Below are 16,357 nucleotides of genomic sequence, written 5' to 3'. Positions count from 1 at the left end.
CCGCATTGGTACTAGCTGACCAAGCCGGATTTGTGCCAGGCCGCAAAACCATGTTCGGCATACGACACATGTTTGGGGTCATGGAGGCACTAGATCCCTCGCACCAAGCGGTGGCGGTCCTGTTAGACGCCGAAAAGGTGTTTGACTCCATTGAATGGCCATTTCTCTTTGAAATCCTTCAGAGAATGGGCCTCGGCAAGAGGTTCCTCCAACTAACAGCCCTGCTGTATAATCAACCCCACTCCCACATCATCCTAGGGAAAACCAGATCGATGGCAATCAACCTCCAGAGAGGAACAAGGCAGGGGTGCCCACTTTCCGCCCTGCTCTTCGCACTGGTGATGGAGCCCCTTGCCTCTGATCTTCGAGCTAGGCACTTACAAAGAGGTCTGTCCTTCGGTCCCCATAAATTAATAATCTTACTATACGCTGATGACATTGCGCGACCCGACAACAAACCTAAACCCAGTAATTCGCGATAAAATAAAATTCGGCAACTTCTCCGGCTTAAAGATCAATCACAGTAAGTCAGTTATAGTTATATTCCCACTCACTCCAGAGACCCACAAATTCCAAGACGATTCTGGCTTCAAATGGGAACGCACAAATGTGCGCTACCTAGGCATTCACTTAGCCAGAGACCACCTGATCCTGTTCCAAGACAATTACGGTAAAGTAATCCATTCACTACGGGGGAAAGTAGACCGATGGAAATCTCTACCGCTCATCCTATGAGGCCGAGCATCGCTGGTAAAAATGGTGATACTCCCCAAACTACTTTACTTATTTGTAAACCTCCCTCTACTAGTACCCCAAAAACAGCTCCAACAGCTGAGGAGAAAAATCCTGGAACTACTCTGGGCAGGCAAACCAGCCAGAATAGCCTACAAGACACTAATTCAACCAGTAAAAAAAGGCGGAATGGCACTCCCCGACATAGAACGCTATTACTGGGCAGCACAAGCCCAATTCCTGGGGCATTGGTACGCCACACAATTCATTCGTCCCCATGTCCAACTAGAGCGAGCCTTGGTATCCCCAAATCTGCTCAGAGCAGCTATTTTAGGCACGACACAAACCCCGCACCAATCCCTAAACCCGGTGCTCTCCACCATAGCAATATGGAAAAAAATAGCGCTGAAATGTAAAATTCAGACCAGGTTCTCCCCCTAATTCCCGGAGTCCCACTAACCGCAGAGAAAGTCTACCTGAATTGGGTAGACAAGCTAAAATTGAAAAACATAGGCAACCTCTTCATCGATGGGCACTTCCTCACCCGCCAACAGGCCAAAACTCGCAGAGCCTCCACCGCCCTAGATACGTTCATCTGCTTCCGCCTCAGAGGCACCCTACAAACCATAATTGCCCTTGTTTCCCCAACAACCCGCGACTTGGCAACTACTCCACGGGGTCATCCAATCACAAGGAGAGGGTAAGCTGGTCTCAATGCTATATAAATCCCTCCCTCATAAAAGACACAGCCCCGAACCCGACAACATCAAAAGTGAGATGGGAAAGAGCCCTTCAGATCTCAATTACAGAGGAAAATTGGGTTTATATTCTAGCACAAACGCAGAAGGTATCACTAAACACAAGATACAAACTAATCCACCTAAAATCCATCCATCAGTCATACCACACCCCTGCCAGAATCCACTGCTTCCATCCCTCAACTGCCCCCACAGTGCGGCCACTGTGGTGCACCATCGGCGGACTTCCTCCATCTCGCATGGGCCTGCCCAGAAATACAACATTTCTGGGCATCGATATTGGAAAAGACAGCAGCAATAGTAGACACACCCATAACCAGAGCCAAGGTACTGCCTGCGGAAACAATCCGGGTCAGTCGTCCTCCCAAAAAAAGTTTGTCTGTGGACTGAATTTCCACTAGTGGTTGCATTTCTTTTTTCAGCATTGTTGCACTGAATGGTGCACAGCTTGCTAGAGTTGGCATTAAGGACAAACAATAAGTGTTACGGTTTTGTGGAAACAAATGTCCCCTAGGTGGGTATGTGCATGTCAGGGGGGGAAATGAAGTTTAATATGTACATAAAATGGGGGCTGGCTGCAGTCGTGTGGCGAGTTAGGTGATTTTCCACTACCGCCTATGCATTAAACATGTAAGAGAAAATACTGACCACATAGGCTGCGCTCTGCCATCCAGTGTACTTAAAAATCTAACAATGTGCTGATTCTTAGACCTGCGTCCTGCAAACACGTATGTCAAACCACAAAAATTCAGGATGCCAACGCTTACTGAGGTAATTCCTCTACTAAAACAGGGGGATTACATGACAATATTGGGCATGAAAGATGCATACTTTATATTTCAGTGTTACAAGCGCACAGAAAATACCTAAGATTCAAAGTGGGAAACAAGCACTACCAATTCAAAGTGCTACCATTCGGCATAGCCTCAGCACTAGGATTGTTTACATAAGTCCTTGCGGTGGTGGCCACATACCTACAGAGGCAATCCATTCGAGATTACCCTTACCTATAGGACTGGCTACTAACGGGAAACACACCACAGTTGTTTCAGCAAAATACTCAACAAACATTCGATCTGCTGTTTCAATTATGTAAAAAGTCTCGTGCCCTGTCAAGTCTGGGCATTTATTTGAACCATAGACATCCCGGTCTTCCGCTCCAACGAGAGGGTACACAACATGCTGTTTCAAATCCCTCAAAATACAATTGGTGTCAGATAACTGTGCGAAAGGCTCTGCGCCTTCTGGGAATGATGGCTTCTTGCATTTACCTTGTGCTGCACACCCGTCTGCGCATGCGTCCATTTTAAGACTGGCTAACGAAACAATGGTTGCAAGCAAGCGGTCTATGGGACGATGTAGTGGTGTTTTGTATACTCTAGTTTTATCTCTGTAGTTGTGGACAAATGTGAACCTTTTAAAGGGGAAGACATTCAATGTCCCAGCAATCTAAGCAACTCTCACTACAGAGGTATCACTAACAGGGTGGGGAGCTCCTTTTCTCAATCAAACTACACTAAGGGTGCCAAACGGACGCCGGTCCTGATGAAGCGTGAAGTTTAAAAGCTTCCCTAGAGTTAAGTCTGGCTCTGGTGGCAGGTGAGCACCGTTTGGAGCGAGGAACGCTCTGCTTCCGAGTGGCGCGGGACACGGAAAACCGAGAGCATCAGTTTACTGGGCCATGCAGCAGAAGTAGAAGAACAGGAGGCAGTGCAGTGAACTGATGCGCACGCCAGACCCAGTGAGTTCACTAGAGTATTGTGACACTGGAGCACTCGTGATCGTCCGCTGGCCAAGTCTAGGTACATTAAATACAGAATTGATATAAAAAGAGTGAAGTGGCAAAACGAGCCGTATTTTGCATACCAAACTGATACAAAGCAGAATAATGATCATTTTGAAAACCAAGCTAACTCAGAAAATGGCAGAATTTGAACTTGACAAGCAGACAAGAAAGGTGTGATTGTATTTATGTGGGTAAGAATAATTGCCAGCAACAAGAGACAGCAATATTACGAGTCATCAGTACAAACTATTGCCAAAGCCAAAAGAGAGTAGTATCAAGGCAAGTTAAAAAAAGAAATAACATTTCCAAAGCCAAGAGAGGACAATTAAGAATCCAAGTGTTTTGTAAATCTTATTGCCAGTGTTTAAAAGAAGCTATAACAGTGACTGGCCTAAACCCACATTGCCAAAGAAGTGTAAGAGTCAGAGGAAGCCGTCATCAGCATATGGTTAATACAGGAGTAGAATGCCAGGAAAGCGTCTGACAGAAGATATTCAGGAGGAGTGGAGCATGACTTGCATTGTGTGTGGCAATTACAAGGGTGTAACAGACAGCAACAATGGGTTTCTTGTCTTCCCAAAAGAAGTAGTCAAACTTGATGTTGTGGAACAGCAAAAGACATTGCTAAATTGTTTGAAGCTAACCTTTACCATAGAAGTACGTGTAGTAGTTAGTAGTCCTGGCAGGAGAGTACACCAGGACAAATCTTGTAGCGGTAGACCTGGCAGGTGAGTGGACCAGGCGGAAGTCATTGCACTTCTGTGGTGTGGTTATAAGTATTGACAAAGTGTCAAAACCGCTACTGTATTTTGTGTGCTTTTGCAGAATCATCCTGACAGACATTTTTGTTGTTGATCCTAAAGAACTGTGGAAATATTCTCGTTTTATGAGAAGTTTTATTTAACTCTTTATCACAAGTGGAAAGACGAAAGAACATTTCCTTATCCTTTTAGAACTGCTGAAAAAGATCCTGTTTGAATCTGGGGAAGGGGAACTTCCCCAGGTTAGATGGAGAAACAGTTACCAGGTTGTGAACATAACTGTTGTTTTGTTATAATGGAACTGCCATATGTTGCCTTGTTAAGTTTGTAATATGTAGAAGTGTGAGTGACAGAAACCTTTTTTTCGAATGTTTCCTTTGTTTCATTTTGATAGGCAGGAAAATCCTCATGAGGGTAGCGAATGTGAGGTGTTTACCCAACCTTTTGTGTTAATAAAACCCTTCGCAAAGTTGTCCGCCTCACATTTGTGACCCCTCACAAAATAAGTATATATATTTGATCCAGAAGAAAACAAATCGATACCTTGATTAGGCTAACAAGCATTTATTTTTGCATATTTGCAGGTTTTCGTGCAGTGTCTCGACTTAGGCAGGGATTAAATGAATTTGTAGTTTTGCTCAGACAGGCATGAGGATGTTCAAGTCCCCCACACATTGCAATCGTTAAAGCCTAAATGGTACACTGTTAAGTAGGGCATGGGTCAGTGAAGTGGAGAGCAGGGAAGATTAGATTGCAATGGGTGGGGGAGTTGAACATTCACATACCTTTCTAAGCAAAACTACAAATTGGGGACAGACAGGCACAGATAATTGGGTATCTGCAGGAGGGGCTATGTAAGTTGTAATGCTGTGATGCTTTTCAAATGCTTCATTTCATCTATGCTTGAGGAAGTGGAGACACTCCACGAAAGCTTGCAAATATGCTAAATAAATGACTTTGTTAGACTGTTGTTTTCTTCTGGATCAACATTCTATTCAACCCTTGGCTAATATAGTACAAGCAAACTGAAATATATATATATATACATCTCTCAACTTGCAAAACCTATGTTAAAGGTATACAACTTCCTTCTTTACTTACTTGAACTTACATTATTTACAGAAACAAATGTTTATTTGGCAATTTCAAGGTGTCAAGGTTGCTGCTTAGTCCCAGAATATTGAAACCACTATTATTTTGCATACAAATAGGAAAGCGAGTGGTGTTCTTGAAGAAATTTCCTCTAGATGGAGAGAAAATTGGCAAAGAGGCATCCTTTTTCCTTGTTCCAATCGCAGTCAAAGGTAAAATTAAATAACTGTGTTTGCATGTATGTTAAAGATAAAATTGAACATGTGTTTTACTCCTGGGCAGCTTACATTTCTTGGCCTTTTACTGTTTGCATTACGATATAGGAGAAGTGCCTTTTGGTATTACAATGTATATTAAGAGTCACCAAAGTGATTTTTTTTCCATCTACAAATATTTGTTTTGTTTTTGTCTCACAGGCTGTAGTATTGGAAAACTGATATTTGAAATGGAAACTTTGTTTAACCCTCCATACCCCCGTCCACCTTCTCTACTTCCCTTACCAGTCAGTGGAAACATTACAGACATGCACAGTTTGGAGTTTCAAAACCAGCAAGCCCTCTTAAATGAGATCAATGCCCTGTCTCAATGGCATGAGAAGATATTCTTGCCCTTGAATGCATATGCCAGAAAGTGTCACATTTTTGCAAATGTCCTTTTCTAGTTATGAGCAACCACATATTGTTGGATGGTGGTACCCGTTTCTCTTGTAGCAGTCATTAACTGCACAGCTAGAAACTGGTAATGTGAGCAACCTGAAGGTGTCTCACCCGTTGAAACCCAGGGATCTGTCATCCTGGTGGCCAGGACACGCATCAATTTTCGATCCAGTTCCTGGGGGTGGACCAGTGGGGGAGGATCACCTGGGTGAGGGGTCCTCGGGGAGTGGAAGTGGGGCACCAGATGGTGAGATGCTGTATCCCCTTCCCTATAACACCTTTTCCCCATCATACCAGGTAGGATACATAGGAACTCAACCCCCCCTTTTCCAACACAAACACTTTCTCACGGACATGCTCACTGTGAGAAAAAACTCACACCCGACCTGTATACCTGACATGTCCCAATACAATGGCCAGGCAATTACTGATCATTACACACACATCTGACTTCCATCACACTCCCTCCACCCCCACAGATAAAAGGCGAGTACGAAAGCACACTCTAAGCGAGGCAAAGCACACAAGGAAGCAGTAGTTCCAAGATGGCAGTTTAATACAAGACGAAAGACAGCAAGTCTGAAAAGGATTGCAAGGAGGGAAGTACCCATGACCTTTTCAACAAAAGACTGTTACTTTCATGAACCTTGGAGAATAGGAAATGTAAGACCAGGAATCAAGGCTGAAGTATCCTGCATTGTGTGTCAGAGGAACCCAGGGCTCTCCCGTGTCGATAGCCAAGACGGGGAGAATAGTTTGCTGCCATGGTACTGTCCTTGGCTCCTTCAACGAAGCAGCGCCAGTGAAGTCAGCACAGCCGGTGAGTTGGGGAGACTCCTACCAGAATGGTCTGTATTGGAGCCAAGGTTGCAAGCAGCAACATTGTACATTGAAAACTGAAGAGACAGTGTATGAAGCATATGTGGCAAGCAACGCAAATTAAAAAGCAGAGGAGTGATTTAACTTTAAAGCCAAGATATGATACCGTTGATAGTGGTCTGATACCATGTGGGTGTTCATTCGAAAGTCTCTGTTGGGTATCCAGCTGAAAGGTGGAAATTGTAAAAGTGATAAAGAATTGTGAAATCGAAGTGGTCCTTCAACAGGTCAAGCAAAACCCTGTGCACATTTGTTAGTCTTCGATAATTGATGGGAAAAGTATATGGAGCTGATCCGAACCCAGCAGAGGGCGATCAGCTAAAAACCTTTGGTTAAGTTAAGTTTGTGGTAAGAGTTACATTTGAAATTGAAAATGGTACGAGCCTGGCGGAGGGAGACTAATTGTGTTAAAAGGGATGTGAGACTGGCTGAGGCCGATCAGGGCTGAACCGTGATTCACCCAAAAAAGAATATCCTATGAGAAATTGGATCCATAAATAATTTTAAAACATTGTGTTGAGAGGATCTGAGCCCGGCTGAGGGGGATCTGAGGTGAATAGTGAATCTGTCCTGTATCGACGATATCGACCCTTCTGGTCTGCCTGGTCCTTCAGTCAATAGACTTTATGCAGTCACCTTCAACATGGCCAACATTATGTCCTGGAGCGGTCTAGTTGTCCGTGCGGACCTCATGCTCCCTTGAAAACAGCCCCGCCCCGCGCTTCCACGCGTCTCAACGCTCTGCTTGCCTGTCTTTCATCCGGCAAGTTGTGTTCTCGTGTTAGCCCTTTTCCCTTCGTAAACCCTGGTTCTTTCCTTCCTGGTTACCCCATCTTCCCAGTGCTCATTCGAAACCCTTTTACCCTGTATTCATGGAACAACTGAACATACCCGAGCCTCGGCGTCTCCGCGACCGGGAGCCGCGAACCTCTGCGCCTCTCCGAAGTCCAGCAAACTGGATTCAGAAGACTCCAGAGCTTACCTTTTACAAGGCACACTCATCCAGGAAAAAGAAACCCGCGCACTCAAAGAAGAAAACCGCAAGAAGCAAACGGGTGATTCACGAATCCGAGCACTCAGATTCTGACAGTTTGAGACGCCAGGTGACTACAACCGTACCCGTCATGGAGGCAGCCGTTCAAGACCTAATGAGAGGCATGCAGGAACTCATACTGAAGTACAGAATCTTAAGGCTGAAAATGCCGCCTTAAAACAGCTTGTTTTATCCAGAGACTCAGCATGTCAGGAAAGTGCATCAGTAGGGGGCATTGTGGACAAGTATGATGGGAATCCAAAAACCTTGCGCTCTTTCCTGGACTCTTGTTTGGTTCATATTACCTTTAAACCATATTACTTCTCTACCCCCAGAGCTAAGGTGGGGTTCATGATCTCTCATCTGTCTGGCAACGCACTGGCCTGGGCTACTCCCTTGGTCTCCGCTGGGGATTCGGTACTTGATAATTACGATGGATTTGTTTGTGCCCTCAAGACCATGTTTGACCGCCCAGATCAGGTGTACGCCGCCCAGGAAAAATTGTAAGAGTTTCGGCAAGGAAATCAGGATACGTTGACATATGTTACTCGTTTCAAACAATTGGCTAAGGATGCTAACTGGAATTCAGAAGCCTGTTTTACCTTGTTCAGGCGCGGGTTAAGCGAGGAAGTCAAGGATGAACTAGCCAGAGTAGCCCGCCCAGCCTCCTATCAGGCCCTCTTAGATCTATCCTTACAGATAGATTTCCGGGTACAAGAGAGAAAGGCTGAGAAAAAGAAGACCCGAAACCTGCCACCAAACCCTCTACCTGAATACAATAGTCCCGGAGAACATGAATCCTCACTCCAAGCTCAATCCAAACCTGAACCCATGCAACTAGGATCCCTGAGAGGCCCCATATCTAACCAGGAAAGAACAAGAAGGATCAATAGTGATCTCTGCATGTACTGCGCGTCAGATAAACACTTAGTGCGTAATTGCCCGATTGCCCCTCCTCGTCACTCGGGAAACGCCAGCTCCCGATCCTGAACGGAGCCCAGTTTTGGGAAAAGGAATCCTACTCCGATATTTCACCTTCACAAGACTGTTCTTTGACCAATACCTTGGTGCTACTCCAGGTAAATCTTTCAACACCCAACCAAGAAATACATTCAATACTGGCCCTGGTGGATTGCGGTGCCATGGGTCTTTTTTTGAATGACGAGTGGGCACAGAGTCCTCACATTCCCCGAGAGAATAAGGAGGTTTTCCAGGCAGTGGAAGGAATCGACGGAAAACCCTTGTCCTCCGGTCCCATAACTCAACAAACATCAGAGCTTGTGCTGTCTATTCACAATCACCAGGAAATGTTGCGTTTTGACATTATCAGAGCAGGTCACTATCCCATATTGCTTGGCATGCCATGGTTGAGGAAACACAATCCATATATCAACTGGACATCGGGATCCTTGTTAATGGGTTCCGAGTTTTGCCTCACTGTCTATCTGGGAAATCCAAACAGTCTACCGGAGTCAAGCTCCCAAAACCACAACACCTCATGGTCTCTGCCATTACCCAGGTACCCGAGGAGTACCGTAAATTTTCAGATGTATTTTCTTCTGCCATTGTTCAATCACTCCCTCCTCATCGTCCTGAAGATTGTGCAATTGACACAGAAGAGAATGCAGTTATCCCATTTGGAAGGATGTTCATTCTATCAGAACCCGAGAAAGTTGCCTTGCGAGAGTATCTACACACCAATCCTTCCAATGGAACAATTCGTCCATCCAAGTCCCCAGCCGGAGCATCTCTATTTTTTTGTACCCAAGAAGGATACCAAAGAACTCAATCCATGCTTGGACTACCGAGGTTTGAATAAATGTACCCTGAAAGATAGGTACCCCTTACCTCTTATCTCGGACATCCTGGAGGCCCTACTTGGAGCTGTCATTTTCACCAAGATGAATTTAAGAGGGGCTTACCATCTGATTCGCATAAAGGAGGGCGACGAATGGAAGACTGCCTTTCGGACCCCCTTTGGTCACTACGAATATCTGGTGATGCCATTCAGCTTAGCAAATGCTCCTGCCGTGTTCCAGCGTTTCATGGACGGGGTCTTTTCTGACATGTTGTTCCTTTTCGTCATTGTCTACCTAGATGATATTTTGATCTATTCCCAGGACTTGACCTTACATCAGAAAGACGTCTCCTTGGTCTTACAAAGGTTACGCCAACACCATCTATTGGCCAAACCTGAGAAATATATTTTCCACGTGTCCACAGTCAAGTACTTAGGATTTGTTTTGAGTCCCCTAGGAGTAGCCATGGATCCGTCTAAAGTGGAAGCAATCCTTTCTTTGCCAGCCCCAACCACAGTGAAACAGGTGCAGTCATTCCTAGGACTTGCACATTTTTATCGGAAATTAATTCCTTCATTTTCAGCCATCGTTCAACCCATTGTCTGTCTTTTAAAGAAGGATACCCCCTTTCAATGGACTGCCAGTCAAGAAGCAGCCTTTCAGAGACTCAAACATCTGTTTACTAGTGAACCCATCCTGGCTCAGTCAGACACAACCAAGCCCCTCCTGGTAGAAACTGATGCTTCCGAACATGCTAGTGGAGCCGTTCTAAAGCAAGCTACGAGAGACGGATTGGAACACCCAATTGCTTATTTGTCACGCACATTACAACCTAGTGAAACTCATTACTCGGTCCTGGAGAAAGAACTACTAGCCTTCAGACAAGCCTTCACAGATTGGCGTCACCTCCTTTTGGGCGCAAGGCATCCGGTTGTGGTAAGGACCGGCCATTGGAATCTCCAGGTTCTACAGGCCATGGAATGCCGAAACAGTCGCCAGGCAAGATGGGCCTACGTTTTTGCCCAATATCAATTCAGCATCCTACCCATCCAATGTAGTAGCAGATGCTCTGTCCCAAAAACCGGATTACATAAAAGAGGGTGATCCAGTCCTTCCCAAGATGTTTCCTGACAAGGTGTTCATAGCACAGGCTACCTCCCTCTTGGAACCGATACGTGAAGAGACTGCAACTTCGGATATTTGGAAGGAGTTCAATACCGATAATCCTTGGGCTCTCTCAATCCCGGATGGATACCTCTTTAAGGACAAATGTTTGGTTGTTCCTACCCCGAAAACTCAATCCAAGATCATGAGTCTTTGTCATGACACGTTTCATTCCGGGCATCGGGGTATAACCGCCACCTATCAGACAATCAGAAGAAACTTTTGGTGGCCTCAGTTGCGCTCTGACGTACGCGCTTATATACAAGCGTGTTCAGTCTGCAACCAGAATAAGATTGACAATAGGAAACCACTAGGTTTGCTTCAACAACCAGACTTACCATCTTGACCCTGGCAATTCATTGCCCCTGACTTTATCATGAACCTTCCTCCCTCCAGAGGATTTACCACTATAATGGTCACTATAGACCTCTTCTGTCACCTTCAGCATGGACGACGTTATGTCCTGGAGCGCTCTGGTTGTCCGTGCGGACCTCATGCTCCCTTGAAAACAGTCACACCCCGCGCTTCTGCGCGTCTCAACGCTCTGCTTGCCTGCCTTTTGGCCGGCAAGTTGTGTTCTTGTGTTAGCCCTTTTCCCTTCGTAAAACCTGGTTCTTTCCTTCCTGGTTACCCCTTCTTCCCACTTCTCATTCGAAACTCCTTTACCCTATATTTTTATCCTGGTTCCTTCCTGGTCTCTTCCTGGACTCTTCCTGCAGCAACTGAACGTACCCAAGCCTCGGCGTCTCCGCGACCAGGAGCCGCGAACCTCCGCTCCTCTCCGAAGTCCAGCAGACTGGATTCAGAAGACTCCAGAGCTTACCTTTACAAGGCACGCTCATTCAGGAAAAAGAAACCCGCGCACTCAAAGAAGAAAACCGCAAGAAGCAAACCGGTGAGTCACGAATCCGAGGACTCGGATTCTGACAGAATCGCCTGAGAAATTGAGTACTTGTGAAAATCTGAAAGAAGAAAGGAACTTATTTGTTGCATCAGATCCTCTGAATCAAGAGACATTGAAAGGCAAAGAGACTTGGGCACGGAAGACCCTGATGCTAATGTTTAAACTGTATCCTTGTGCTAGAGAAGCTAGAGTGCACCGCCTTGTCCAATGCTGAAAACGTGGGGAAGGGGATGCCAACGGCCTGAACATCCTAACCTATCATTTTGTGAACACTACTTTCTTTTTCGTAACATTGTTTCCCACAATATTTGTATTTAGGGGTAAGGATTGGCAATAGGTTTATTAGTATAGGCCCTTTTGTTTTGACAAGAACCCACTAGGACTGTGTTATTATTTGATGACCGTAGCTTGCTCCCATCTATAGTTTTAGGATTAGATAGGCGTTTTTCAAACCCGTTTTAAGTTCACTAAACACCCATGAACGTATGTCACTTGTGTCTGTCTTACTGTTGATACCATACCTTCGTTACAGTAGACTCGCATCTTTTCTCAGATTCATATGGGTTAACATCATTGTCTCATGCCAGCCCGAATAAGCCGCATGGGGGTGATTACTGCACCAGGAAGCCACCTGTGCCCTCCATGGATTGCCTATCTTCCAACCATAAATCCCCAAAATTAGCAATTCCACCCTTGATGCATCAGTGTGCCTCTCACCTGTGATGAGGCTGTTGTCCTGAGGCCTTCCCAAGAGTTGGAGTGAACTCTGGGGACCAGGGGAGCCTGCATACCAATGAGCTACCAGGAGGCGATTTATTTATGAGATCCTCAGTCTCCCTCGTTGTTCCTAACCATATAATTCCATTGTGGAAATGAGGGTGGCCCTAGACTGCTCCGAAGCACAAGAAGTCTACATAGAGCACAAGTGGGTGTCACAAGCTGGTCAGCAGCCCTTGCATCCAAGGCCAAGATTGCAGAGAGTAACTTGGGGCTACTACACTTTAGACTGTATTGAGAAAGGAGGTGGGCAACGAAGCTCACTGAACCTTCTCAGATGACCATGAAACCAAGAATAGCCAAGACCCCTGAGGTAATGGGCAGATTTCCCTTTTGGAACCCCCCCCCCTACACTCCCCCTCCACTTGTACAAGAAATCCATGTCCTTTTAATGTTGGAGATTTCAGGATAAAAGTGGCACAATAGATCCAAGCACCTACATCAGCACCCTCACTTAACCAGAAACCGCAACCAAACATATAAAGTATAGGGGGAAAAGCAGGCTACCAGCCCAACAAATGCTCAGAGCAAAAAGTGGACATCCAAAATGGCCACCAGGCTTTTTAAAGACTTCCTCCCACAGTTAGAAACTACAAAGCCTCATGGCCATTGAGATTGATATCACTTAAACCCTTAACCTTCCCAACAAATGAGAACCCAGAATTATGGGGTGCTAAGTGAAGAAATCGATTTCTTTTAAAGACCGATTTTAGCTTGGAGCGGTCTTTCTAAATCAAAACTGTCTCCCCCTGCGCCGCACACATTAATGTGTACAGGGGCTGACGGGCGTAGCCGGGGCAGAAGAGGGGAAATGCAGGTGCCCGAGGTAAGTGTTTTATGAATGTTTTTATGAGTGGTATGTGCGCCTGTGTGGGTAATGTTTGAGGTGAGTGGCAGGGGGTTTAATAGAAGTTTGTGCGTGTTTGTCTGTTAGTGTGTCTGTGGTGGGGGTGGGATGGTAGAAAAGCTTTTGGCGAGTAAGGGGGGCTGAGTGGGAGGAAAGGGGAGCTTGGGGTGAAACCCCCGATTTCCAAAAAAATCTAACCAGTGTGGAAGGGCTGGGTGTGAGTGGGGCATCCGATTTGTAGGGGTGGGGTGGAGGGGGGTAGCGTTTGAGGTCATACAATGTCATATTTCTGCATATTGAGGGCTGCACACAATTGACCGGAAAAAAACAATCTTTTTTGTCTTCGGTCTTCAATATGCGGAAATACCACATAGAGCGAATTATGGAGCCTACCACTATTTAAGGCTCTATACACTCACACTGGGAGAAGGTAAGCTGAAGTTAAAATTGGTGTTGGAGGGGTCTTGAGGAGAAGGGGCAGAGTGAATTTGAGAAGTAGAGGTACGGAGTCCATCACTTAAGAGAGCTCCATCACAGAGAACTGACCGGTCTGTGAATGCGCAGAAGGCAGCAAGACCCGAAAACCATAGAGATAAAATGGGGTCTTTAAGACTGGAGAGTCCCGAGAACCCCTATGGTTTGAACCCTCCGGAAGAGATTGACCTGGGCAGATGGTGAGACTATCAGGAGTGGTTGCAGAGGAAGCAGGATGCTAGATCCCTGGGGCATAGAGATCACAGTATTATATCCTTGTGGCTGAGCACTATCTCAAGGTGAACCTGCAAGCAGAGCAGTACATCAACGTGAATGGCTGAGAGGGCAGGATGCTTTATCCCTAGGTGCATGTTAGAGCTGGACACTACATCAGTGGAAGTGAGGTGAGCATTAAATCACTAGACACTATATCGATGAAATTGTCTTTGAATGACAAGTTGTCTGCCGGGCACTGTCACTGACACTGTGGCAAGAAATGTGCTTTGAGCTTTATCACTGATGCTGTATTTAGAGGGGAAATGCTGAATGACCATTATTCCTGCTAGATATGAGACCCCAGATGCGTTTTTATTTTAACAGTTTTGTAGCTTTTGCCTATATAGTTTACAGAGAGGACATTTTTAAATCACTGGGACATATAGGTTAACTGGTCATTCCATCGAAATCAGTTTCATCTAATGCATTACCATCGAATTATATCCAACGAAAAGCATTTCCATCGAAATGCCTTTTCATTGAATATAATTTGATGGAAATTAAACAGATTTTTTTTAATTTTAAAATTAGGGTTACGGTATGGGGTAGAGTAAGGGTTAGATTTAGGGTTAGTGTAAGGGGTTGGGCAAGAGTTAGATTTAGGGTAAGGGGTAGGGCAAGGGTTGGAATTAGGGTGAGGTTAAGGTGTAGGGCAAGGGTTAGAATTAGGTTTAGGGTTGGGGGTGTTTTGGGAGTTGAGGGGTGGGGGGAATTGGGGAAGGAACCCCCCCCCCCCCCCACACACACAAAATGCAACGTTACATGAAGCTGGCCAGTGCTAAAATCTTTTGAAGATTTCAGCACTGGGCAGCTCCATGTAACGTTTTAACGTTACAAAAAAATGCCTTGAAATGCTGTTTTTTTACATTTAAAAGTGCATATACATCTAAACTTGTCCATTTAGAAATTTAGTGGGTTGTTTTCGATGGAAATGCTTTTTCATCGATGGAAATGCATTTTGATGCATTTGAAATTGATGGATTTACCATAAACCGACATATAGGATTGTATAGCAATTCCCAACCTGGCAAGAGCAAACTTATTTAAACTTGCGCCTCTGTCACATGTTCTTGTTATCTCCAGCACATATTGCAGCCCATCCATCATTGCTCTAATCTCTCCTGGTAAAATTGCTTTAGCTTCACCTGTGTATATTGCTACCTATAAAGCAGTTTAAACTGCAAATCAACCTTTTTGTGGCCTTCCAGAAAGCATTCCAGGGATCCTAGTATTCTATTGTTACACTGCAGCCTGTGTGGAAGGATCTGTAGTTTGACACTGTCGAGAGTGGATGTGAACCCCTCTCAGCCAGGGTGGGAGGGCTGCCAGGGTGGAAGCCAGAGCCAGCCCTACCCCAGAGAGGGAAGATGGCAGTTGGGATGGCCACAGTTCCTGCTCCCTCTTTAAGTGCTTATATATGTTTGGGCAGTACCACTGCATCAGCCGTCCTGGTGTGCAGCCTACCAGAACCTTCTGAATAATTTCTCCCGTCAGCGTATCCACCTCTTCACTAGAGAAGAGAGAGAGAACCGCGGTGCAAATGGTCAGCAACACTAATGAACTGAGCCTCGGATTGCTACGCACCGCCTGCCAACATAGACTGCAAACTTGCAGATAGGCCGCAGATCAACTCCCTGTTATGAAATTGAACATTTTGCAAAGGAAACCGCGTATCTGTAATTAAGCTAAAGAACAACTCCATGACACGAAAATGAACACTATTCCGCATGGCAGTTCATTACCAAAAGTCAGCGATTCTTGAGGGGAGAAGGGGCGGAGTTTATCCCCTTTTTTATATTTTTACCAGTGTGTAACACCTCCTGGGCAGGGAAGAGTGGGCAAGAATTGGCCAAGGGAGCCAGAAAGGGTGGGGGCTGTGGGTTAGGGCCAATGAAAAAAGGAGAGGGGAGGATAAAGCCAGGACACAAACGGCAAGTACTCGGTTGTTCCTATGAGGTTAGAGGAGGTTGCAGTGTCGGACCAATAGACCATACGGAGGAATGATGGTAGAAAGGAGTGTGGAAACAATATGCAGAAAAGGTGAGGTATTAGTGAGAGAAAGTGGTACTGTGTTGTGCTTGCGAGCACAAGGTGTGTATGTGAGGAGAGTAGTGGGAGAGTAGGGAGTGCTAGAGAGGTGTCTGATGGGGTCCCCGCCACAAATAGCCACTATGATGCGATCTGTCAGTCCAAGGGGTGTTTATTATCAACATACAGACAGATTTGGTTCTGGGTCTAATGGAAGATCTTTAAGGGTACTGGTTCTTTAGGATTTTGGCGCTAGGGCCGTCACTCTCTAACTCGCATTCCCTAGCCTTTCCCTCCTCCTTAGCACAGGCCTCCATAAGAGGAATGTTCATTCTTTTTTTTTTTTTTTCAGAAACATTTTATTAAGTTTCCAATAAACAACATTTTCATA

The 16,357-nt window shown here is 45.5% G+C and overlaps 1 protein-coding gene across 1 annotated transcript in view; it reads left to right on the top strand.

Moving 5' to 3' along the window:
- The window catches only part of KRIT1 (KRIT1 ankyrin repeat containing), a 1,383,280-nt gene that overhangs the window by 75,173 nt on the left and 1,291,750 nt on the right, over nt 1-16,357 (top strand). The window contains exon 4 of the mRNA XM_069648434.1: nt 5,249-5,341. Coding sequence (XP_069504535.1) covers nt 5,249-5,341 — 93 coding nt within the window. The remainder of the gene's footprint in view (nt 1-5,248; nt 5,342-16,357) is intronic.

This window comes from Ambystoma mexicanum, chromosome 2q, assembly GCF_040938575.1.
Source record: "Ambystoma mexicanum isolate Mex_15411 chromosome 2q, UKY_AmexF1_1, whole genome shotgun sequence".
NCBI lineage: Eukaryota > Metazoa > Chordata > Amphibia > Caudata > Ambystomatidae > Ambystoma > Ambystoma mexicanum.
The sequence above is the reverse complement of the archived record's forward strand: the minus strand, read 5'-3'. Positions and strand labels throughout refer to the sequence as shown.